This window comes from Amblyomma americanum, chromosome 1, assembly GCF_052857255.1.
Source record: "Amblyomma americanum isolate KBUSLIRL-KWMA chromosome 1, ASM5285725v1, whole genome shotgun sequence".
Classification (NCBI taxonomy): domain Eukaryota; kingdom Metazoa; phylum Arthropoda; class Arachnida; order Ixodida; family Ixodidae; genus Amblyomma; species Amblyomma americanum.
Window position 1 is genome coordinate 193,122,865 of NC_135497.1, and position 27,191 is coordinate 193,150,055.

At 44.7% G+C, this 27,191-nt stretch overlaps 1 protein-coding gene across 2 annotated transcripts in view; it reads right to left on the minus strand.

Annotated features, from left to right (window-relative positions):
- Positions 1-11,180: 11,180 nt before the first annotated feature.
- dre4 (SPT16 homolog, facilitates chromatin remodeling subunit dre4) overlaps positions 11,181-27,191 on the minus strand; it is a 93,001-nt gene continuing 76,990 nt past the window's right edge. For both annotated transcript variants that reach the window (XM_077648153.1, XM_077648152.1), the window contains 3 exons: positions 23,774-23,842; positions 21,565-21,834; positions 11,181-11,790 (listed from right to left, as the gene is read on the minus strand). In XM_077648153.1, the coding sequence (XP_077504279.1) occupies positions 21,629-21,834; positions 23,774-23,842 (275 nt within the window). In that variant the 3' untranslated portion in view covers positions 11,181-11,790; positions 21,565-21,628. The remainder of the gene's footprint in view (positions 11,791-21,564; positions 21,835-23,773; positions 23,843-27,191) is intronic.

Sequence of the window (27,191 nt, forward strand, 5' to 3'; positions counted from 1 at the left end):
TGCCCATGCTTTTCATAAAAAATTAAGCTAAATAAAGAAACAAAACAAACAGTTTTATTTTTTAACGCTAATGTTCAGTTATATCTCAATATTTTAACTGTTTAGGTTGATTTTATGCGTTTTAGAGTCATCACGTGGGAATGACGCATTTCCGTGCGTGTCACCAGGCGTGACAATCAATTAATCGTCTATTGCGCTCTATTATATATATAATACACATGCACAGACCACACCAACATATCTCCCATATCTCTCGTGGTTTTCAGAATAACACGTAAAGATTAAAAACTCATCCAGTATAACTTCCATTGCAAATTCTTGGGGAAGCGTAACTATGACTGTAAAATGAAAATGAAAATTGGTTTTTCGGGAATGGAAATGGCGCAGTATCTGTCTCACATACCGGCAGACATCTGAACCGTGCCGAAAGGAAAGGGATAAAGGAGAGAATGAAAGAAGAAAGGAAGAAAGAGGTGCTGTAGTGGAGGGCTCTGGAATAATTTCGACCACCTGGGATCTTTAACGTGCACTGACATCGCACAGCACACGGGCGCGTTAGCGTTTCGCCTCCATCGAAACGCAGCCGCCGCGGTTGGGTTCGAACCCGGGAACCCCGGATCAGTAGCCGAGCGCTCTAACCACGAGCTACCGCGGCGGGTAACTATATGACTGTTCACATCTCAAAATTTTGTATGGTGTATCTGAAATGCAAATTGGACTTCACTTAATTGTTTGCTCTTTGAAAGGCTACCACAAGTGTTTTAAAATATTGTCTGTGCCATTAATGCAACAAGACAGTACTAAGTACATGTGGTCCACATCGCTAGCCAAGACATCCTGCCTTCAAGCCGCAGCAGTAGAATGCGTTTTTGAGCAGATTGGCAAATCAAGATGTCAAGGCCTCTGTTGCATAAACCATTGGCTGCAACATAGCTCTTTCGTGCCCATTAGCAAAATTAACATGGGAAGCTGTAATTTCTTTGTGCAATTATTGGTCTTTAACGTCATCTGACATAATGTCTAGCATCAAAACACCAGAAAAATAAATCCTCAACTGAGAACAAATCCACATATATGTGATGAAACTGTCGGCACAGCAGAATCAAAGGTATGTCAAGTTGCAGGAAACTTGGACTTCAGCATGAAAAAATGTGAAGCAGTATTTACGGGTCAAGCACAAGTAGATGTCACACTTCTCGCAGCATGCACGGGTCCTTGAAGAGCACTGTGGAAGTTTCAAGTCTGTGCTGTTTTGATGATGCAATGAGAGGTTCCTATCTTGATGTTTTCGTGAGCTAGCTAGACAGGTTTATTTTCTAAACCTACACAAGCATGTGGGCTGGTTCAGAACACGTTTTTGTGTTATGGTCTAAAATCGGGGCAGGAATGCAATGACCATTTTCCTATTACTGTATGAGTAGATGTACTGTTCACTGTCAGCTTTTTGGGTTCTTTGCAGATATTGGCTGCATACGGTCTTGCTCTTGATGCAAGGCAAGTCAGTGCACTGGAGAAAGACATTAATCAGCATTGCGCTTCTTAGGTCTGACATTAAAAAAAAATGTCATCTTGCAGTGATTCCAGCAGCTTTGTGCTCTCGTCTTGTGTAACCAGCCTTCATGAGAGCAACTCAGTGCAATGGTACTGACTAGTCTTCTTCATGGTCTGTTGTCCGGTTCATGGCATTAAATGTCTTTAATTCACTTTCCATGTTGAAAGTGGATATGCCCAATGGTACTGAAGATGAAAGGGTGTTGGAACTCATTTATGGCTGTCATTTCATTTTCCATAGTGAATTATATTAATTTTGAAAAGCAGTAGTATTTCCTTTCATATATCTTGCTTTGTTAAAGAATGCTTACCTGTGCTATAACCACATTAACATGAATGGTACTTGTTTAAGCCCTTCTATACTACTCATGATCAACCATCATAGCAAGCCTATTTTCTGGAAAGCAAGACTGTGTGGCTCATTGCAACATGCGCTGGACCTTAGCACTATGTCCCACTGAAATAGTGCAACTTGCTGGCATGAATTATTTGGTGGCATTTCCCACATCCTTTTCATGTAATCATGAGCTACCCAGTAGTAAATGAAGCTTTGGCGAGGGGAGATATTACATCTATACATCTGGCACTAGGGTAAAAACTAGACAGCAAGCACTAATTTGGACTTTAGAAAACTACAAATCATCAGGGTGACAATGAACAGTGCACTACAGTCATTGTTCTCCACTCTCAATGTTTCTCCTGGAGGTGCACAAGGATCCACAAGCTAAAGGAGGGCACGTGTTTTTGAAGCCAACCCATGACAGTTGCTTCAACACCATGTGTTGCATAACTTTTCATGTTGCAATGAGCTGAACTACACAAGTTCGTTGGCATAATCAGCTGTTTAATTTCTATTTGGAGCCTTTACCTGCGTTATTTTCTACAAGAAAATTAAGTAATTCGGCAACATTTATCCTGGCACCTCAGCACAGGCTTTTTCCTGCTCCTTTCTGAAACAGCTGCACAGCATAAAGTACATTCTTGAACAGGCTAGAGTTGTGCAGTTAATGTGAATACTTAAGTTCCCAAGCAAAACTGTTCACAGAGCCATCTATAATAACAAACAGTGAATAAAAAATTCACACGCACAAAAAAACGGTCAGCCATACGATGCATCATGGTATCTCAAAATGTAATGCCATTTCCTTCCATGGATATTTACACCTTGCGAACCGCTAATACATATATGCCCGTGAACAAGTGGTGAATGCAGTTATACAAGTGGCAGAAGCTTCTGAAGGAGAATCCTTCACAGACATTCATGCAATATGGCAAACGGAAAGTTGCAGTGAGATGCGTAAAACCAATTCTTTTTTTATTGCGATAGCGTTCCTTGTGGCATAAATTATTTACACATATAGATACACGCCGGATGCCCAAAAGAGGTCCAGCAAGATACATCTGGTTTGGGCAATAGAGGTTTCGTTCTCATTGCTGTCCATACTAATGCAAAAAAAAAAATTGGTGGTGGTTTAGCTCTGGTTAAACCTAGAGTAACGCGATAGCTACAGCTGGCCAAGTGGAACTTGGTCATGTGACCAACCACGTGACAGCGTGGCAGCGCAGCCGCGCCGAAGGCTCGGAATGCTACCGAAATATAGCTATCGCTACAAAAAAATATGTGAGCCATTAATATTCACCGAGGCATTTGAACTCTCGCATTGCCTTTCAATGGTGCCCTACATTCAAAATAATCAGCCCAACTATGTCGACTGCAGCACAAAGGTCTCTACCACTGATCACAATTATTAACCCTGTCTTGCACTCAAAATACACGATACGAAACATCTAGTTTGGGAAAACCTGTACATATATATAATTGTGTAAATAGTTTTTGTATATGTTACCTCACCTCTTCTTGTCCCCTCACCTCTCATTTTTCCATTCTGCCTGCCATCCTTTATTTCCGCTGCCCCAGCTCAGGTGCTTCAGTATCGATGGCAGGTGCCAGAGCTAGCAAAAATCTTTTCCTTCCTTTTTATTATTATTTTGATAAACCACTAACACTACTACATTGGGCAATGAGGTTTTGTTCTCAATGCTCTCTATATTAGTGCGAAAAAAATGTGAGCTCCAATGGGATCTGCATTTTGGCTGCCTACCATCTGGACACAGTTTCCATATCATAGGCGCAAATAAACTTTTAACGTTCTGTCCCCAGAAAAACTAACTGAGTCAACCATATTAACAGAGCATGATGTGCTGGCTACCTCGACTTTCAGCTAGAAGTGTGCAAATACTTAAAATTTCGAATACAAACTGAAAGTTTCGTTATTCGGTTTATATTCACATTCGAAAAGCTGATATTTGAAAATTTTCAAATATTAAACAATTCCGAATTTCGAGTATAAAGTGTAAAAAAAAACTGTCCAAATTAAGGCGGCCTCTTCGCTTTATTCTCAGTCTTTTATCGTGTGGACCGATCTCATTCAGACGCAGACTCGAGCCTCGTGCGAAATTCTGCAAGTGCGCTTTCCCACATATCACACGTTATCAGAACAAGATGGCCGACCACCTGCTTCGAACAATCACAACTCGAAAGCGGTCAGCTTTTGAAGTAAAAGCATTATATGTACGTCCCATTAGCACAAAAGCCGTCGGCCGCTGACCATGCCACGAAATTCGGATGATGTCATAACACCGGTATACAATGTTGCAACACATGTAAGCAAACATGTATAGTCATGAATTATCATCGTTCATAGGAATGATTCAGGCATTCTGCAACAAATCATGACTCAGCAATTTACAGTGTAATGCAAGGTGTATAGTTTTTACAAAATATGCGCAGTCAGTCATGGATCATAACTATTCTGCAACATAACATGACTCAGCACTTTAATGCTTTGCAATCTCACATGTAAGAAGTCTCAAGTGTCTGGCCGAATGTTTGTTTGACCCTTCCTAATGTGTTACATATTTGACGCCCACCTCCATGTTACTCATCCTGTCGCCTTCACAACTCTTCTTGCATGAGCTCCACCGTCTCGTTTTGGTCAATTTTTACATGCAGGAAAGCCAACTCGCGGGATTTCGCACGTCAGTGCACCTTAAAGATCCCCAGGTGGTCGAAACTATTCGATACCTCCACTACGGCACCTCTTTCTTCCTTCCCCTCCTTCCTTTATCCCTTCTCTTACACACGGTGTCTACCGAGATATGAGAGACAGTTACTGTATCATTTCTTTTCCTCATAACCAATTTTTTCCTCATAACCAATGGGGCAGAGTCGAGGTGTCACCGCCAGTAAAGTGATGGTGTAAAAATCCTGCCTACTGCACCGTACATTGTGACCTGTGCACCTCTGACATTCATGTAACAGCAGGCGTGACTATGATTGGAGGGGCCCTCTTGCTAGGCCAAAAAATAGCCTGGCCGCATAGTTTAATTGTTTCCGAGCTTTGCCGCCAACACGCGGCGACAGCAGCTATCGACCACGCATTTGCCGGGTGCGGCCACTGGTACTTTCTTTGCCTTTAGAAACAGTCTTGCCGTTCGGAATCCAATGTGTGCGACCCTTGCTTACGTCCGCATTGTTCTTCCAGCATGCCGAAACCGCGTGCTCTTCATGGGCTTTTTGCATTTGTGCCATGGAGCCTGCTTGCTAGGTGTTGCTGCATTTTCGGCATTTGTAGCATTTCTGTATATGCTTCCTGCCGGAGCACATAACTGGACACAAGGCATTTGTTTTAGGGGGGCGAGCAGCACGCATTTTATAACTCGATCTTTGGATAATTTATTCTGGTCTTAAGTCCATATTAATGAGCTTCTACTACCTATCATGTTTAGTTGCCAGTCATCCATAGATTCCATTTACTTATTTTGTAAGACCACATTACAGGTTTCATACTGTTAGGCTATCTAATCAAGCAGCATACATTTCTGTGCACATCATTTTTAAAGCGAAAGCTTTACTACTCTTCTCCGTAGCTTTTTCTCCATATGCACAAGTTTGACCTTGAACCGAGGAGAAACCACGTGATAGCTATGACGTCACTTAGCCGCCGCCGCCAAAACCAAGTCCTCGCCTCTGTTTCTATAGGCCGTCCGCATTCATTGGCGTTGACAACGTCCTAGACTCCGGTGATTTTGAGGAAAGGAAGGGCGCATAACTGGCTCCCTGGGTCAGTGGACGCCTCGGTCGCGCTTTGAGGTACGTGCGGGTGGCAAGGGAGAGATGTGAGCTGCATGCTTGAACGCTGACAACGTTGTGGCAGACACGCGGCACTGCAACCATAGGCAGCAGCGCTCATTGGGGGACCAACCTCTCGCAATCAACCATTAATATAACTGCCACCTGTCAGGATGGGCGTGCTACCTATCCAGTGTGTGGAACGCACTCAACGTTACAGACGCCACGCTGCGCCTACTTGCCCGATACACCACAGCTTTCGCTCTCTAACCAAGTTCAGCAGTAGTTAAACCATAGCTATTTTTTTTTGAAGTACGCGGCTGAGTCAGTCTAGTTTTATTTTTGGTTGCGAAAGCCCTCCACTACTTGGTTGGTTTGGTTTTATGGGTTTGTCTCAAAGTGACTCAGGCGATGAGAGATACCGTAGTGAAAGGCTCTGGAAATGTCTACCACCTGGGGTTCATGTACTGACATCGCACAGTACATGGGCCTCTTGCATTTCGCCTCCATCAAAATGCGACTGCCATGCCCGGGATCGAACCCGCATATTTCGGGTCAGCAGCCAAGTACCATAACCACTGGGCCACCACGGCAGCTGATCAACTATTTAAAAAAAAAATAACGGCAGCATTTGCCTATGTATCTTAAATTTTTTGTAGCGATAGCTACACTACGCTACCTTTTCGGCCCTTCAGCATGGCACCACTTGAGCTCTGTGGCTGCGCCATTGGTCACGTGGTGCGGAGCAGCTGGTGCTGCCGGCGGTGCAGCGTGCAACAGCTATGCCCATGTGCCATGTCAAGTGGGACGCAGATGAAGAAACGCCCAGCGAAACGGAGCGGCGAAAGACTGAGCTTGCAATTCAACTGAGCGAGTTCCACTGGGCCAGATGTAGGTATCGTGTCACTCCAGGTTTAACCAGAGCTAAACCACAGCCATTTTTTTTTTCATACTAAACAGATATTTTATTTGATATATGAAGGGATTTCAATATTTGCACACTCCTACTTTCAGTATTTGGTGGAACACATCCCAAAAGTGCCAAGTGGTTGCACATCCAGCTATACGACTTTTTTTTACAAGACTGCACGGCCTTTGCCAAGCAGACGTGAACTTTGTTTTGTGCACTTCAATGGTGCGCTAAAGGATTTCAGTCCGATGCAGTTTAGCTTATGTGCTGATAGAAAGCCTCATCCACTTGCCTGGACACTGGAGCTGTGAATAAATACAACTAAGTCTTACCATTAAGTAATGTGGCTACAATTGAAATGGATGGCTACGAAGCCTTAGTGGCAGCAGTGCTTCAAAATATTACTTTTGCCCTGCAGCCAAACCTCCCATCTGCATTTGTGTGGCAGGTATTGTTTCGGGAATACACAGCTTTTGAATGTGTTCACTGCCTCGTAGTAAACTAAAATGAGGACCATTAGCTAGATGGTAGTTGTACATTGATTTGTTCATGCCCTGTAGGCCAGCAATCTGAATGACAACAGCAGACATATAAACAAAATTGCACTTCTTTGAAATCACGATTCGTTTACTACGATATACGGTTAAAAAATAAAAAAAAATCTTGTGGGGGGGACATGTTCACCCAAGAGTATGACACAATAGCATTACATAGAGTTGTTTGGAGGTCCCCTGGCACAACTTTTTGCAGACATTGGTGCCCTAGTTGCCAGCACATCATCATCCACATTAAGACACTAATTAGCAACCCAAGTTAAAGTGCTTCTGCAAATAATTCACCTACTGTGCAGTGTGAGGTGCTCGTGCAAGGCCTTCATTTACCCGATTAATGAATGAATGTTCCTCCGTGATATAAAGGTAGCATGCCTAGCTGCCAACCCAGAGGGCAGCAGTTAGATTACACTTGACCACCTTTTTTCTTCTCAGCAAAACTGCTTTTTTTAAGTCAATACCCTGTCAACCAATGAGGATATTCCAGCCCTTGTTACGTTTCGCCTACGACGCGCGGTATAGCCGGCGCGGATGCAACGGAAGCCGGGGCTTCGTTCAAAGTGGCGGTCATTTTGGGCCCGTTCAGTGCTGCCGTAACGCCTCCCGCCAAGCGCGTCCAGGCAGGTTTCAATGCCACGTGTCGTCGTGTGTGCATGTTGGTGCCCACGCTTGTCAAAGCGCGGCAGCCGGGGAGAGGAGCTCCCCAACTGGGAGGCGAGGAGGTCTGACCGGCGCCGGCCCGGCGGACGCGCCCGTCACGTCTGTACATGTCCGTGCGTCGCCGTCTTGTGCGACTCATCCCAAGCCGTTCCTTCTTGCCCTCGACTCCGAGGGTATAAAAGGCAGCTGCACCGGACGCCAAGGAGACTTCGATTTCTTCCCTCGAGTAACGTGGTCGCCCTGACCGGCTGCTCTTTTGCGATGCCAGAATAAACAAGTTGTTCTGTTGCCAGTCGACTCATCCTTTGCCGGGACCTTCGGATGTTTCCAGCTTTGCCCCAGGCCGCCAGGCCAACGCTACCCTTGGGGCTTGCAACCCATTTGCAACAACTGGTTGCCAGCAGCGAAGATATGTGGTCAACTGTATGCTGAGCAGCACAACGACCATCCGGGAGCAGTGCAACGAGCCCTGTGTGATGACTGGTTGCCTGCAGCGGAACGACTGCGCTGAATTCTTGGCTGCGAGGTTTGGTGAGTTCGGGACTTTCTTCTTCTGAGTTTTGCCAGGCTTTTGTTAGTGTCAGAAACAGAGCTGGTAATTGTGGTTGTCGTTGCTGCCGGGTTAGTTTGCGGCAAGACAATAGTAGGCAGTAGAGAAAGCAGCATTCGGAGCAGCCATGGATTTGAAGTCGTTGCGCAAACCGAAATTGCTGGAGCTTGCAAGAGAGTTGGGTCTGGATGTCTCAGACAAACTCAGAAAACCAGAACTGCTAAGGGCTATTCTTGAGTTAGAGGCTGAGGATGACGAGCTGTCGGAATGCCTTGAGACCATTGAGGAGAGGGAGCAAAAAGAGAAAGACGAGCGCGAACGTAAAGAACAAAAAGAGAAAGACGAGCGCGAACGTAAAGAACAAAAAGAGAAAGAGGAGCGCGAACGTAAAGAGCAAAAAGAGAAAGAAGAGCGCGACCGTCAACACGCTTTGGAAATGAAGCGTCTCGAGGTAGAGATGGAACGCGCTCGTAATGGAAGTCAGGCACACGGTGCAGGAGAACGGGTATCGTTCAAAATGACTGACCTGATGCGGCCGTTTAAGCTTGGAGAGGACATTGGTTTGTTCCTGGTTAACTTTGAGCGAACGTGCGAGAAGCAGGGGTTCTCTCGGGAAACGTGGCCACAGCGCTTGCTCACTTTGTTACCCGGCGAGGCGGCCGACGTAGTCGCTCGCTTGAAGAGAGAGGAGGCAGAGGATTTCGACCAAGTGAAATCGAGTCTGCTAAAAAAGTACAGGCTGTCAGCGGAGGCGTTCCGTCGGAAGTTTCGGGAAAATGAAAAAGGCAGAAGCGAGTCATATACAGAGTTTGCCTACAGGCTTATGTCAAACATGCAGGAGTGGCTCAAAAAAGAGAAAGCGTTTGGTGACCACGAGAAAATTCTGCAGTGTTTCGGGCTAGAACAGTTTTATAGTCGGTTACCTGAGAACGTGCGGTACTGGGTCTTGGATAGGCCAGACGTTAGTACAGTGGCTAAAGCCGCCGAGCTAGCCGAGGAGTTTGTGACGCGTCGGGCTCGCGGAGCTAAGGACGGTCAAAAGGGTGAATTTGGCTCCAAGTCTGAGAGGCCGAAGTTCACACCCATGAGAGCAAGGGGGGACACACGTAGTGCGGATGCGAGTGAAAGCAGTCCGACCGAACGTCAGGAGACGGCGGCAGCCGAAACCGAACGCAGAAAGCGGTTCGAGAGGAGGCAAGCGCGCGTGTTATACGTGCCAGAAGCCGGTTCACTTTTCGGCGCAGTGTCCAGAAACAAAAAGAGTGTGCGTGTCTCGTGTGGGCCGTTCAGAAATTGTCATGCTACCTAGCCGGCTCGAGGTTTGTCATTGAGACGGATCACTGCCCTCTACAATGGCTGCAGACCATCTCTCCCAAAAATGGCCGCCTCCTGTGCTGGAGCCTCGCTTTGCAACAATATTCCTTTGAGGTGCTTTACAAAAAGGGGAGTCTCAACGGTAACGCCGATGGCTTAAGTCGAAGCCCCTAACGTGGGAATCCACCTCAAAGTTGTTTGTTACTGATGTTTTCTTCCTGAGGCAGGATTTTTAACATATTGCTTTTGTTTAGTGTTTCGAAGTGATTATGTGCTTTCTAGTGCAATTTTCCAATTTGTGGACGCGTTCTGAGTGCTGCTTGACTACTGTAAGGAACTAGGCAGTAGTATAAAAGGGGAAAGAGCCTGGCAGAGCTTAGTGAGGGTTGTCTCGTGCTTGCTGACTGAGCGGTTGCGTTTCGGCGTAGTTCTAACGCTTGCTGGGAACGAGCACAAAAATGGCAACTCTCCCGAAGTCATTTTGCAGTGTCCTGTGTGATCCTGAACCTGAGAACGAGGCCTTCTCTGTGCGCTGCGCTCAAGCAACGTCGAGGGACGACCGGTTTTGATTACGAGCGTCATCGAGCGACATCCCTCCGGACAGCGGATGCAGTCCCCTGACCATCGGGATCTCCTTCTCCCGGCGGGGCGGTCTGTTACGTTTCGCCTACGACGCGCGGTATAGCCGGCGCGGATGCAACGGACGCCGGGGCTTCGTTCAAAGTGGCGGTCATTTTGGGCCCGTTCAGTGCTGCCGTAACGCCTCCCGCCAAGCGCGTCCAGGCAGGTTTCAATGCCACGTGTCGTCGTGTGTGCGTGTGCATGTTGGTGCCCACGCTTGTCAAAGCGCGGCAGCCGGGGAGAGGAGCTCCCCAACTGGGAGGCGAGGAGGTCTGACCGGCGCCGGCCCGGCGGACGCGCCCGTCACGTCTGTACATGTCCGTGCGTCGCCGTCTTGTGCGACTCATCCCAAGCCGTTCCTTCTTGCCCTCGACTCCGAGGGTATAAAAGGCAGCTGCGCCGGACGCCAAGGAGACTTCGATTTCTTCCTTCGAGTAACGTGGTCGCCCTGACCGGCTGCTCTTTTGCGATGCCAGAATAAACAAGTTGTTCTGTTGCCAGTCGACTCATCCTTTGCCGGGACCTTCGGATGTTTCCAGCTTTGCCCCAGGCCGCCAGGCCAACGCTACCCTTGGGGCTTGCAACCCATTTGCAACACCCTGCTGACACCGGACTTTCTTCCAAACAGGCCCTTCAGTGCTATCGCATTAAAATGCAAGTGACACTTCCATGTTACACTTCGTGTTACAAGACATGATGCTACAGCAGAATTATTTTTGACTATAAACATGTTATATTTTTTTCTTCAAAATTCCAGTGTCGCAGACACAATCTGCTTCACACACCTTAGGTGTGTAAGTAGCTTAAAAAGCCGGCTATGGAAGTCGAACCAAAGTGAGATACTAGTTAATACCTGGTGTGAATTCACAAACAGATACAAAATGTCTGGTGTTCTGTTACAAAAGCATTTATTCCAATCCTACAAGTAAAACCAAAACATACAGCTTAAGTCTTAATGATGCATGTGCACATACAAAAAAATAAGGAAAATAAATGAGACATAAAAACAAGCACAACTTGCTTCATAATGTTGTGAACTGACCTCTGAGGATGGATTCACTGATTGGCATTTATTCACAAGGGAATAAAAAGAGAAGCAGCAATGTCCTTTCTGAACTTATATACACTTGTACGGCAGATTAATTTAAGCAGTACACAACACAGACAAGTCAGCCATATCCACAAAGCTAAAGGAATGGCAGACAAAAACCTGTCCCTCAAAAGGTGACACAAAGGCTATTTTACAGTCCAGCTGGTCACTAGCAAGAACATGTTCAGTTTCAAACAAAGCACATGAGACCATCATGTGACACCAAATAATCATCCATGAGAAATGTGTTTAATGTGTTTCAGTCAGTGCTGTATTTCAATTTAGGCATTTTAGAAAAAAAAAAAAGGGGGGAGGGGGGGTTAAAACACAGCAGGACAGGCTGGTTCTGTCAAGAGAATGAATGCACTCCAATGCAGCAGCTGATTCAGTGCCACACGTTTTGGCTCGCACCTGAAAGGGCAAATGAAAAAATACGACATGCAGGACACTAAATTTACTCCAAAAACAAGATAATGAAAACGGTAAACTGTGGAACACAATTCAAAACTGACTTTACAGAACAAATGACAACTACAAAAATCAAGGCTTGCACAAGTTTGAAGCTATTACAATTTAAAAAGCTCTTCTGCACAGGGTTTTGACATATTGGTCACATGCCTCAGTAAATCTATGGCTTCAGAATTACTCTGAAGCACAGATGATTCATTACAAGAATATTTCCTGCACATGGTATGCATTGACCAGGTGGTTTTTTTTTTTACATTCCACCACTCAAAGTGAGCCTTCTGGTTAAGGACATCACACGATTCATAGCAGGCCACAGGGATACTATGGGCCTCAGATATCACAGTTTTTCCCATTGATGCTGCTGGTAAAATACAGTTTGAAGCAATTTTTGGAGCACTAAAATTTCCAGTTTAGAGCACTCAGGAACGTCAATTTAGGAGCAGTCTGGAGCACCAAGATTTCCAACCTGGAGCACTTCATAGCAATAAAACATTGATTTATAGGCACTCCGGAGCATGTAGCTTTTAGTTTCCAAATCTTTTAGGTTGGCAAACAATGCTGAAAAAGTTTGGGTGTGATGTAAAGAAGTGCTACACCACTGTCATTATTGGCACAGCAGGGTCTCGTCTTTGCAATATGTCATACGATGTTTAGTTGAAGAGCACATACTTTGCATATGCTCGTGAGCACAGTCCAAGGTGAGAATTTGAGAATTGTTAAGGGCACAGGGTAAGGTAAAATTAGAAAAAAATCTTTTTTTTTTCTTTTGGAATTTTAGAAGTTCAAGTCTTTCTACACATGTTCCATGATCGCACTTTCCTCAGAAAGCCATATTTACGGCTGAAAAACGCTTTTTCCGAAACCAAGTAGTGAGCGGCCACGCCCCCTTTCAGGATTAACGTCAATTTTTTCAACCAAAAAGTCCACCACCTGATTTCAAAACTTGTCTAAAATCAGCTACATATAAAAATTGTCTGGCAACTATTGTACAGCTCCTCTTTTTTAGCCAAGACAATCCTGAGACGCTTTGCACGTTTTTTCCACGTTTCTGCAACCCCTTCATGCAGCTGCGTCCGAGTGCTATCCCTTTCGATCAGTATTGTAAATTGTGCCGGTGTTGGTTGCTGCTGATAAGTTGAGATACCCAGGGCAGAGAAGGCCTTCGTCAGGTGTGAATTTCACGGCAACCGCTACGCTCATCGTGAAAAAGCAAAAGGATGTCCACGACCGAATGAGATCCCGAACGCCGAACGCGCCAGCTCCTCGACATCGAAGCTTTCAAGATTTTCTCTGTGCTTCCAGGAAGAGGATGTGCTACAGAGCAGGAGCCAATATGCCTTAATGGACATGGACGGCATTTGTGCCGCAATTACACAGATTTGTGTGTGCAGAGAGTGCGGTGGAAGTGTTGAGCTCATCGAAATTGTGACAAAACGGGTAGGCGTTGCAAGCGTTTACAGTTTGAACTGTGAAGTGTAGTGCCGCACAACGATTTGAGACGTCGAAGAAAACTACTTCTGGCCTCTATGAAGCCAACCTCAGGTTAGTGTATGCCTTGAGGTCCATTGGTAAGGGAATGGCTGCAGGAAATATACTCTGTGCTATGCTAAACCTTCCTAAGCCGCCGACAAAGTTTGCGAAATACAATCAAGAGCTTCTAGGTCACATCGAAGCTGCTGCTCAGGAGTCGATGAAAAGGGCAGCTGACGAAGCTGTACAGCTGAATGAGGGGGATAAAGACATCGCAGTTGCTCTTGATGGAAGCTGGCAGAAGCGAGGCCATACTTCCAATAACGGCATAGTCTCTGCGACCAGTGTAGACTCTGGGAAAGTGCTGGATGTGGAGGTTTTGTCTAAACGTTGTCCAAAGTGCAGCATCAAGGGTACAAACAGTGACCCCCTTCATAGAGAGGTGTGCCAAAGCAACTACCAAGGCACCAGCGGTGGAATGGAAGTCGCAGGAGCACTGAAAATTTTTGGCAGGAGTGAGGAGCTTCACGGCGTTCGATACGTCAAATACCTTGGGGATGGTGACAGCAAGGCTTTTATGGCTGTGAAGGCACAAATGCCATATGGTGATTCCGTTGAAATATCCAAGGTTGAGTGCATAGGGCACGTGCAAAAAAGGATGGGCACAAGGTTACGAAGGCTAAAAAAAGGAAACAAAGCAGGAAAACTCTCTGATGGAAAGAGCCTCTCGGGCCGAGGCCGACTGACTGATGCAGTAATAGACAAGCTCCAGACGTACTATGGTTTGGCCATCAGAAGAAATGTAGGAAACCTGGATGAAATGCGAAAGGCCGTTTGGGCAACCTTCTTCCACTTATCGGCCACAGACGATGACCCATGCCATGGACTTTGCCCAAAGGGACCTGATACGTGGTGTGCCTTCAACAGAAGTCAGTCAGAGGGCAAGCCATTTTTCCACAAGGAGAGTTTGCCTGCATCTGTCTTGGAGGCTATCAAACCCATTTATAGGGAGCTATCAAAGGCTGAGCTCCTAGAGAAGTGCCTGCATGGGCGAACTCAAAATGCAAATGAGTCGTTCAACCATGTTGTTTGGGAACGCGCGCCAAAGAATGTGTTTGTTAGGCTTCGGACCCTACGGATGGCAACACTGGATGCTGTTCTTTCATTTAATGATGGTAGCATCGCACGGGCCAACGTTTTGAAGGCGTGTGGATTGAACCCAGGGAGCAACACCATCAAGTGGCTGAGGGAAGCTGATCATAAGCGCATGTACTTTGCGGACCGAGCAACACGACAGCTTACAAAAGAGGCCCGACAGTCAAAACGACAAGCCGAAAAGCGAAAAAATGACGGCGACAGTGACTACGAAGCAGGGGGCTATTAAACCAATTACTATGGAAGCGTTTCTGCGAATAAAAAATGGTTTTTCACATCTTTTTTTCTCTTTACGCTCTATTATCTCAAAACAGTGTTTTTTCTTACAAAGGTACCATTATTTCCAATGGCTTTCAAGACAGACGGCTGATTTTTTTTTGCAATCATCTACATAAGTGTTGCCAACTACTGAACTAGAATTAAGCAATTTCACTGAGCAGTTATTCTGTTATGAATTTTGAAATGCGCAAAGAAAGGCCAGATTTGTGTACTACTGGAAAAAATTTTATTAAAAATCGAATTTTCAACACATTTCAAATATTCTAGTTCAGTAAAAAGAGCACAAAATTTGGCAAACAATGATATATGTATTATTAGGCTACTGTTATTAGTTAGTGAGAAACATGTACCTCAACATGGCCTAAAATGCATGGGAAGTATAGGGCTTACCCTGTGCCCTTAACGGGACTCGGCTGGTTTCTAATGGTTTCACCTGGCCCCAGAAGGAAGGCTTCTGGTTTGCTGCTGTTTGAAATGGTCCCTGTAGGGCACGACCAACCGTTTTTTTTTTGTTTTTGCTTGGATCTACTGGTCCCAAAAGGAAGCCTTCTGGTTTGCTGCTGGTTGAAATGGTCCCTGCTGGGAGCTTCTGGTTCTGAAGTGGGATCTACTGGCTCCTACTGTGAACTTTTCATTGTTGGATTGACTTCTTTCTGTTGTTTATGTTGTAACTGTGTTCCTCAATTAACAAAAATTTTTCAGCTAAATCTGTTCCAAGCTTTTCTCCTATCAATTGCAAAAATAGTGCTGAAATTTTATAAGAAAACTATGTTTATTACCTGTTCCCCACTAACACTTAAGGGATGCCCTTATTGAGGGAGTATATAAGCATGAGCTCATATTAACAGTTTGAATTAACGTGAGTGTACAGTAAAAGCTCGTTGATTCGAACTTCACGGGACCGAGAAAAAAAGTTTGAATTATCTGTTGTTCGAATTATCGAATGGCCTTAAAAAAAAACTGACACGAACCATTTGCATTACAGTATATGTACCGTATTTACTAGCGTAACAAACCAACTTGCATAATGAACCCACCCATCCCCGATTTTTGCCTAAGAATTTGGCAAAAAAAAAAAAAAATGCTTCCCTCCGTTTCGCACCGTCACAGTCCACAACGCATTTCTTGGCAGTGCGCCAAGATGCTGCGCAGTTATAGCATCACAGTGGTGCGTTTACCTTTTGACGTTAGCTCTAACAAGGGGAAGAAGCGAACTTTGCAGAGTGCCAGCGTTTGTCCGGTTGTGCAAGCCTCGTTTTCAGTACGTTCGCCTTAAGGGCGACTCACATGGAGCAAACTTGCAGCGCGGATTTTGAGCGGCGTGGCGAAATGCCGCCGCACCGCCACCGTGCAGCACCACAAGCGGCAGAAAACAGGCGGCTGCTGCCAGACCGCTGCCGCCAGGATTTAGAAATGGCGTAGATTCCATATTCTTAGTAAAATGCTGAAAAGAACAGCTGTGCATTTACAATTAAGCAATTATTTATCCAATGACGACAAATAGGACGAATTTTTCTTTTGTGACCCCTTTCTGAACCAAAATAGTTAACCTGTTTGAACCTCCCGCGCTTCCTGACGTCAACGACACGTAGTGGCTAAGCCTAGCAGATTTGAAAATCCAGAAGCATTCTGAAAAACTGGCGCGTTTCATCGCTAAAATTTTGTGCTGCGGGCATCTTCAGACAAAGCGAAAGCTTCGTGCGACTTTTGTTTGCCGTGAACACAGTGTAGCTGCAACAATGAGTTCGTGATGAAGCGAGCAGCCGCTTCGGCAGGCGCGGCCATGTTGTAGAAGTGGGCGGAAGTCAGACGCCGTCGCACCCTGACTGGTCTGCGCTGATAGCCCACGTTAGCCGCTTCCGGCCAGCGGCTGACCGCCGGAGATGCTAAAAGCCAGTGTCATGATTGCGGCTGACCGCGTACTACTGTTGGCGACTGATGGGTGGAAGGATAGATGACACTCGCAAAGAAAACAAAAAGTTTTTCGCACGTAATTTGTAGCACCCGTCAGAAGTCATAGCCTTTCATGGGCGTTGGCTGGGACTGCGCCGGCAGTACTTATCCGTATTTCCGAATTAAAAGGGGTGGAATTAACGAGTATTTAGTTGTAAGTTTTGGAGGCTGAGCGGAAATGAGAGTAGGCAGCCGCCGCGTCAATGATGGCGCCATTTAGGCTTTACCCACTCTTCCACGGTTTTATCTGGTTCCATCTTCTGTCCCCGTTTAGGACGTGCGCAGCCTCTAACTATGCGGAGGCGCTTTTTTTTTTCCACGTGCTTTGTGCCAAGCAGCCCTAAGGCAGTGGCGCGTAGTTCGAATTATCCGTAGCGGAACTGTCTCGCTTTCGAATTAACAGATCTCTATGGAGCTTGGCCAGACCAAGTAGTGTAGTTCGAATTATCCGAAAATTCGAATTAACGAGCTTTCACTGTATGTAAGTCTCAAAGTTGTGTATTGCAGTGCTTTGTTGTTGGTCTTGTTGGCACTTGCTACGATGAAAGCTGTGTGTTCTCAATATGGGCAGATGTGCTTAATCTTGCAGGACAACACAACTTAGTGTAGGTTCTTTGTTTTTCAGAATTTTTGTGCTTACTATCATTAAGCAACTCTTTAAACCATTTTGTAGCTTGTCAGAAAGGTTAGAAATCTAAGGCTATATTACAGGAATGAATGGTTTATCCAAATAAATGGTCTTGCTATCAGCAGCTACTGGTTTCAACGCCTGCTGCTCCTGCGGCTACTGGTCCCAGCAGCTACAGGGAATGGGTCAATAAACCACTTGAACTGGGACCATAAATAATCCCATTTGGACATTCTCACCTGGGTTAGCTCAAACGTGCTGATGTGTGGCTCTCCACTTATCTTTCCAAGGCTTTTTAAAAGACTATTATACAGAACCCGACGGGTAATTTGGACTATAAATAATTCGGACTTGTAGGTTATTTTGGACCTCAATGAGGCACCGTCAAGCACATACATATTTGCCACGGATATTTCTGACTTCAAAAGTCCGAAAGTTAGATTTTTCGGACTAATTTCAGTCGCCTGTGGGCCAAAATCTGCCATTTTATCGGCGTTTCGCCGGTGCAAAAGACGTCACCTTGGATTGAGGTGGATTTACTCTGTAGTTTGATTGGCTTGACATAATTTCTGTTTCTGTACCTCATTTTTGCCAGTAGAGGTCCCTCCGACCTTTGCGACTTCGAAGTGGGAGTCAGATTGTCGTCGCTTTTGTCGCCGATGATGTCGCGGACAGTATCGCTTATCTCATATGCTGAAAACTGAAAATTGGCTGTTGGGAAAAGGAAATTGCGCAGTACCTGTCTCACATCTGGGCGGACACCTGAACCGAGCATTAAGAGAAGGGATAAAGGAGGGATTGAGAGAAGAAAGGAAGAAAGAGGTGCCGTAGTGGAGGGCTCCGGAATAATTTCGACCACCTGGGGATCGTTAACCTGCACTGACATCGCACAGTACACGGACGCCTTTGCGTTTCGCTTTCATCGAAACGCGGCCGCCGCGGTCGGGTTCGAACTCGGCGCCCTAGCCACTGAGCCACCGCGGTGGGTCTCATACGTTTGCCATTCGCCGTTTCGTCACTTGGGTGAATCTGACCGCGTCGACCGAGTGGCGCTCAGACTTCATGTAGTTACATCCGTTCGCCGTTTTGTGATTGCATCCAGCGGTTCCACCACTTTGAACGAAGAGTTCCTTGTCTTCGTGCGTGTTTGACGAGCGGTGTGGTGCACACTCGGGTTGTGGACAACATGGTGCTGCCGGGTCCGTCAAAGAAGCGTGGGAAGTATTCAACTAAACGCCGTGACCTTGCTGTCTGGCGTGTACAGTGAAAGTACAACTTTGGTGGAAATTGCTGTCAGCAAGAGAAAAAATCAGTGACATTTTTAAGGTGATTTCATCTCAATAAAGCGATTTTTTTTTACTGCAAGAATTTTTCCGACTGTTTGATTATTCGGACCATTTTTTTTGTTCCTTCGAGCCCGAAAAATCAGTCGACCAACTGTATCTCTTCCACATTAAGCCTCTCCGGTTATTCAGCTATGTCAGCCAGCTCTGCCACATTTTCTTGCACATTCGTGCATGCCTCAGTCACAAACAATAAGACTCAGTTGTCTCCATACCCCCCTTAGCCAGGCCAGTCTTGATCAGTCCCTATGTTCACTGAAGCATCGTTTTCGAACTTCACCTGGAGTGTGCACAAACCCTGCACGATGAATAGGGCTTTTTCTTTTCAACGAATAGTGGAGTGCCGGGGTCACCATGTTGCACAACTGAAATGAATGGCGAAGTGCAAACGTCGACACTCCATACAGTTCTGCCCATTTATAATGAACGTTGGCCTAGTATGAATCAGACTGACACGACAGTGCATTACAGCTATGGCATTGTTTCAGACAGATTGAACGTCTCCAGACGCAGTGCTTGGCTGCAACGAAGAAGCAAAAGACAAAAAGCCGTCGGGCCACTGTGATCTTCATCATGAATGTACATCATCAGCACCACAAGTTTTCCGCACACATTGTGAAAATGACGGGCGTTACACTTCGGCCTCACATTCAAGCAAAAAGGGTCGATTTCTGCCACCATGGCACAAAAACTTGTTTCAAGAAGCCACAGTGGCTTGAGTGGCCGTGGCAACGAGGTTCCAAAAAGTTGGAAGTTCGCCCCGCCGTGTCGCTCAGCCGTTTGCACGTTTTTTGAAAAAATCTGTAGGTGTGGATTCCGGATGCAGAATGAGCGACGATTATGTGTTGCCAGCACTTCTGGTCCTTGCCTGCCTGTTTGCAGTTTGAAGACTTCGCCAAGCTGGCTTTCCTCACTTTGCTCTCAGCAGTGAGCTGAACTGCAACTTATAAGCATATGTTTTTAAGTCTCACTTAAAGCTTCAAGCAATGTGGTTGGTGATGCAATAGACAGGGGCATAGTACAAAAAGTGGTAGGGGTTTAACGTAGTTAAACCGAGTAGATGTGCGAAAGCAGGTGTTCATTCTACAATTGGAGGGGACACTTGCCGTAAAAACCGGACTATAGGTCGACCCCCCAACTAACCAATTCTAAAAATGAAAAAAATCTTTTTCAATGAAAAAAGTGCCAAAAGACAACCTTACTTTGAAACAAATGCGACTCGACAGGTTGCACAATGGTGACAGTATTTATTTTCACTTATATGCTGCTCGTATGTACACCTGGACAACTTTTTAACAGTATCGCGCGCCCATCACCCGCGTGTTTGTTTCTGGCACACAGAAGTACGGCGCCGCAGAGCAAAGCCCTTCCTCTTCATGAATAGCCGCACCCAGGAAGGCAAGCCCTTGAATTATGCCCTCGTGAGTCTAGAGGCACGCGCCATCTCTACTGCTTTCACGCGGATGCAATCGGCAGTCACAGGCAGCGATCTTGCATGCAGCGCGACCTTTCCTTCCAATTCTGGATACGCAGCGATTCGCATCTCTGCCGGATTCACGCGGATGCATTTGGCAGTCATAGGCAGCGACCTTGCACGCAGCGCAACCTTTCCTTCCAATTCTGGATACGCTGCAATCCGCCCATGATATAGTTTTCTTCTGGTTGCTGCAAGTTGTAATACACAGCTTCTGCCTCCGCCAGTACTGAATGCTTTTTTCGGGTACCCCAAATTCGCGTTGTGCCGCCAGGTTGCTGTGAGCTCCCGCGTACTCAATCGCATTTTTCTTGAAAGCAACGGTGTCGGCTTCCACTCATTTTGAAACAAAATGTGAAAAAGCAGCCTGTAACCAATATAGCTTCGCAACTACAGAAACGCAAAACGGCGGCACTGCTGCTGATGGCGATGGAGGAACGCTGTTGAGTTCAGCCGCCCATTGTTGCAAGACTTCCGTAGTTTTTCCGCCAATGACCGGTATATAATACGGGGGTCAGCTTTTCACCACGGTCGTTTTAAAAAGAAGTTCGACCTATATTCCGGTTTTTACGGTAAGCTCCGCCTTAAGGGTATGATGCGACAGCCTTAGTGGGTTAATACCCATATATGGAGAATTGGTCATCCACTACTTAACATTCATAGATCGCGGCAAGTCCTCGTACCACTACAAGCGCAGTGGCGCAGCAGTTAAGTGATGCAACCAATCATTGATTCAACTGCTACCTGCTCCCCTGAACTGCTTGAGCTTCCTTCCCCATTGGCAACAGCTGACATGACGCTCCTCCCAACTTACCCGAGTTAACTTGATTAAGCTCGGGTTAGTTCGGAGCTGAAGACTAGATCACAAGATTCTTGCTCAGGGTTGGTACGTCTGGAGTGATGCTTTCGCACTATAAGCTTTACCTTTACGCCTAAAGGTGTGCCTAGTTGCTAGCAATCAACACGCCCAAAAACGTAGCTCTTCAAGTTGCACATCCTTCAGTGAGCTCCCAAATGCTCCATGCACTGTCATGTAGATGGCAGTGAACCTTAGGGCGAGCCCTTCCAATCACTAAGTTGAGACTCAAGGGACACGTGCAAACATAATATGCAAACGTTGGTAGCATGGTGACCGAAATTCTGAAGAAGGACAATGGCAGCAACCATAACCAGCTCACCTGAGCTCCTGCTGCAACAACAGTTAATTGTTCAACATTACCCAGAGCTTTTCCGAGTGCAACAGAAGTGGCTTCAAAACCCTTCGCATTGTACAGCAGCGTTTCTGGCTTACCTGTTTTTCACTTTGTTTCTTTTTGCATACTAATAATAATAATAAAAAAAACCCTGTTCAATCAGGATATTTTTCACCATCCAAAACATCAAAATTAATGAGTTTCCAATCTGCATTGGCTCACCTGTAGTGGTACTTCCCACTGTGCTTGACTCACTACGACAGGTAAAGTGCTGATATCCAAGGCTTTACTTCTTGTGCTTCTTGCGCTGCTCAGAGCCTTTTGAATCAGACTCGTGGCGCCGTTTAGCACTGCTCCCATTCTTTTGGGGGCTGGGGGTGCTCTTCTTTTTAGACGAACTTCTGGATTCTTGAGCAGGTCGTTTGCGATCCATGCCTTTCCCGCCCTTGCGTTTGGTGTATTCATCCTCAAATTCGTTACGGTTTCGGTCAGCTGCACATGCAGTCAAAATTCATTAGCATCAACACCAAGGTTCAGTCTAATAATATAAAGAGGCATGAACAGATACATTCAACACACCTGCAAGTGGCAGGCAGGGTTTTATGGGACAGAGACTGGGCAAAAGCAGCTGAATTATGCTAAAATAAATGCTACTTTGAAAAAAAAAAACAGCTTGATGGATGGAGATAGTGTGCATAAACCAGAGAATAACAGCCACTTAAGCGGGCTGCTTTATACACAGGCTTCAATGGAGCAAGAATGAACGAAGTCATACGGTTCGAATTATCTGAAAACTTGAATTAACGACCTTTCACGTTATAACGAATTGACTGTTTATTAGCAAGTGCTTCTTTACTAGAAATGAATCCAAACTACATGAAAGTTTCATTTCGAATAACGATAGAACACAAATGGGAGAAGAACGCCGACTGCAGTGAGCAAACAATTTATAATATGTGCCGCGCTCTAGCCCCATGGGGGCTTTGTGGCAAATGCAGCAGGCTTCATTACTTTCACTTCTGTAACATCACACAGAACGGTACTAGAACAATTCATGTACAAAAGGAGCAGAAAACAGGACATCGCAAAAAAAAGGACAGAAAACGAGCAATGTGCGCCTTAACGCTGCTTGGTTAATTGCACGCCAGGAATAGAGAGGGTGGAAATGTGAGGCAAGGACACAGTCCGTTTCACAGCGCAACAACAGCTAGGTGGACCGAGACAGGGAACACATGGGAAGAGGTAGGCTTCCACCTTCCCCGCCCGTGACATTCTCCCAACTCCACGGGCAGCGGAGATGATGGCCACTGCCGCAGTCATGGTATTAGTGCGATAGTTCATTCTTTAACAGCTGTGTCACTACATGGGGCTGCTTTTATTATTTCTCAAACAAGGAGTGAAGTTTGTGTTGCAAGACAAAGCAAGCAAGAACTCCTAATTGTGTGCAGTGCATGATCAGTAGACTGAAAAGTTTGGTAATTCCCTTATCTCGAAACTCCACTCATCCTGAAATGTCATTTTTATGACTTCCACTAATGGTGCTGGTGGTGGTGGGGGGGTTGCCATGAACGTGTGCTGGGCAATTTCATCGTCATTTCTCATTTTGGCTCTGCTTCTGCATTATTCTTACAAGCCCCAACATGAAAGCAGCACATAACGAAAAATAGCAGGCTGTCCATTCCACTATACAAGGAAGTGTACACAGGGCCCTTCATTTCCAGGTAAAATTCAATTTTTACAAATTTGGTGCCCTGAACAAGTTTCGTGAATATAGGGTTCAACCACACTTCCACTCGAAAAGTCCTCCGATATAATATATTTTTCTACTGCAAATAGACGAACTGGCAACCAACAGCTCTATTAAATCCACATGAGGACTTCTGCAGTTATTTACTTGTAAAAAAACGATCATCAGCAGGATCCTGTAAGCCTGTTTTAGCCCTTGCTACCCAAAGCAAGGCGCAACTTGCAGATGAGATTGGGAGAGGGAGAGAAGAAGAGTGAGAAAAAGTGGCACTGTTTCTGGCTAACTTTTGTAGCATTGTAGGGCAGCAAACATCTGTTCGTATTATGCGCAGTTTGAATCAATGGGAGCCTTTTTAATACAACTGAGGTTGACAGGAAATTAAGTCCATTGTATATCATGTCCTGTAAAAAAAAAAAAAAGGCCACTCAATTTATTCCCTTCACTGTAAAAACCTGATTCCCACCCGATCTCTCGTTGATAAGCAGTGCCCTACTTTTACCCACCTAACTGGGGAAAACAAGCAACGAAAGACCCCATTCATACATTTTCAAGCTCTAACAGAACTGGCTTAATGGTTTTACAGCTGCTCGCAAGGTATGGTCTGTTGAGACAACCGACAGGTAGCAGCAACATCTTTTTTTTTTCAACAGCCACACAAGTAAATATACATGAAAGAGTACACACCTTCTCGAGCTTCTTCTTCAAGTTCAGACCAATCTTTTCCACTCTCCTCACTACTTCCGAGCTCACCACCTGCAATGTTCATGCAAGGGAGAAAGCACTGTCACAAGAATCACATGCACACAGCAAATTATATACAGTAGAACCCCTCAGTAGTAAAGTGACTCTGATCAGCAAAAATCTTTACTATATCAGTCATTGGCAATGGCATGGCTCTAAGGATGCTCTCTGGCAATTAAGGGGGAGGGGCACTGGTCTTTGGGACCAAAAAATGACCCAAAAATCATTTTAAAAATGATATTTTTGGAGCCTATAGCTATTATTCTTAAACTCTACCAGTTTTCTCCTCCAGGAAATCAGTATCTTGACCATAGTATTAAATTTTGATCACTGTGTGGGCTCAATTTGTGCAGGAGCAGGCGATTTAACACCATGAAAATTTTGGACACCTGGCTGTCTTAGTACGTCAATATCTTAACGTCTAGGACAGATAGACATGTCATATTGTTTGCTAAGGGAAGCTGAAGGCACAATGTATAGAATAATTGAAGCAAAATTCTTCAATCATGGTTCAAGAATTAATAATTTTGCAAAGTTTACTGATGCGTGATATTCACACTTTGACTGCTGTTATTCTAAGAGCTGTAAAATTACTAATGAGGGTAAAATGAAGAAACTGCTTTGATTATTGCACTATTTACTCACCATACTATGTAGCCATGCATTAAAAATTACTTTTTATTGAGCCATTTTTTTGCACAGAGGTACTAAAAATGACTAATTAAGATTAATTATCTTATGAAGTAATGAATTAATAAAGAAAGCAATTTTATATTTGAAATCGGTATAAAAAACTGAGCAATGTGATGCAGTTTCATTAGGATTGGATTGAAAATAAGGAAAATAGGCTAAGACCAGTGTCCCCCCTTCAGTGGCTACTCACTAAACACAGTGTTGGTTTATAAAAGAAACACTCACAAATACTTCCCATCCTGCTCTTATTGTTCCTTTATGAGATAAGTATTTCTATTCAGTTATCACATTTCATGTTATCATGTTTTCGATTTTGTTCAAGTCTTGACGAAGTACCGCATTTGCACAAATACATAGCGGCTACGAATATAACGAGAGTTTGATTTCATCTGAAAACAAAATTTTGTGTGAACATGGCGACATTTTCCACAGCCTCAGCATCATTTAAGAGGCAATAGTTAAATGTGTGACACAGTCGAGGCGCGGCGGCACTGTGAGTGGTACCGCCGGGCGAATATTCACCCTTTTCTTCCCTTACCTCTGCTCTTCACTGCATTTTCACAGTCTTTTCTTTCTCAGCGACCCACACCTCCTCCTTTCTGCGTTTGTAGCCAGCTTTAATTTTTTCTTTTTTCGTGTGCAGCACCGCGAATTTTGCCTCGGGGCCCCAAGGACTTTAAGAAGTTGGCTTCTCCTCATAGCTTTTGCACTTGGTGGTGAAGCTATCTCAAAGAGTACCGTTTTATCGTCTTTGGTATGCATTCGCATCCGAATCTCGGCCTCGCGCATGCTGCGTAGTAATCATTCGCAGGAGGTACGTCGCCATGGCCAGGTGTTCTTTACTATAACTGTTTTTTTTTAAATCTTTACTATAACCGAAAAAAAAAATTGTACAGTCATCTATTGGAGGCGAAATGGGACTGCAGTTTCACTTTAATATATACGAGTTTACTATAATGGGGTTCTACTGTATAATTTAAAGGAATTGTTGAATAAATTATGCTTTACTTAAGGTGAATAAAGACTGAATATTTATTAAAAGTAATGCTTCAAATAACTAAGTTCAACACCTTCATCAGCGAAGTTTTCTCCGTGAAGACACTGCATACAACACACTTATGTACATTTTTAGATTATAGCTGTGCAAATTCTTCTAACAAATTAAACTGTACAAAATAGAGGCTCCAAACTGATAATTTATAGCTTTGAGGGGGCCCTGAAGCAACTCTTGCCTTGGATTACACTACACAATAAATGCCTCCCACAAAAGGATCTTTTCCCAGCTTTCCGAGTTGGTTTTTCCCAGCTGTCGGCTAAAAATTATTTTCCCCCACAAATATATATTTTTTTCAAAATATAGTAATTTCAGACTGAATACAGCCAAGGTAATAAATATAATAATAAATGAAATAAAAGAAATACAAAACCCATTAATAATGAACACCAGAACTGGATTGTTCTTGATCACATCATTGTCAATCACCACTTCGTTTTTATTAGTTTTTGCGTTGGGACGGGGACCAGCTCATCTACTCTCATTTCCTTTCTAGCCTCTCCTGTATAGACCGTAGAAATTTTCGGGCATTCCTTTACAATAACATGCGTACATACGGGATTGTGTGACTAAAGAGCTTTGAGTGGTTGGAGGCAATTAATGGAAGGGTCACTGCCACTATAGCTGGAAGAAATCCAAGGAAGCAGCACTCGAAGCCTGAATAAACCTGAATGGGCCAGGGCTCTGTATCCAAGGCTAGGCAGCAAATTAAAGGGAAACATCAAGCCAAATTTCTTTTCGCGACACATGTCAGGCCGCCATGATAAAAGCATTTTCCCTTCATTTCTGCACATTTTCCCGAGAAAGCACATTTTGAACACCGGTATTTAGCGAAAGCAAAATTTCCCACGTTTTCAATGGGGTATTAAACAAAATTCCTTTTTTCCCTCAGTGGCTTGATTTTCCCACGATTCGGCAACACTGGCTGCTCCTCTCCTGTCACTACAGTCCATGATAATTCTGTTCTTACCACTAGTGTGAGTATAGTGGCACGCGATACAGGGAATGACACCACACAACTGTCCTTTTTGGTAGCACAATCACACAGAACACAGGTTATGAAGTTTTTAAGTTTTATGCACTTACTTTTGTCTTTAAAATTGCTGGACCTGAGTGAAATTGTGCACACAGCCTCTACAGGTTACAAAAAATGCTGAAATTTATTTGAATTTGTAGTACCTAAATATTTTTCTGACATAAATTAGGTCCAATGTATACATTTGGCATATATATATTCTTGAAAATATCAGACATCCTACACTAATTTCAGATAGCCCTGAGCACTCTACTGCCTATAAGAAGCTAGATTACCTATTGCAAGATGCTCAAAGAAAAAATTTAATGCTTGAAAAAGTGTTCCGAGAATAACCTGCAGTAGATGTCAAAAGCAAAAAAAGAAAAAGAATTTAAAGCTTCATGAAAGCAATGACATTTATAATCAGCATTACAGACGATCAGTGATCAATGTTGCATGAACTCAGAATAAATACAGTAGGGCCTAGATATATCGAACCCGGATATTTCGAATTACTATCCATATTGAACACACAAATTACCCCCTTTAAAATACTTCATAAAAATATAGGCAAGTTGTGCAGTATACTTAACTAGAAT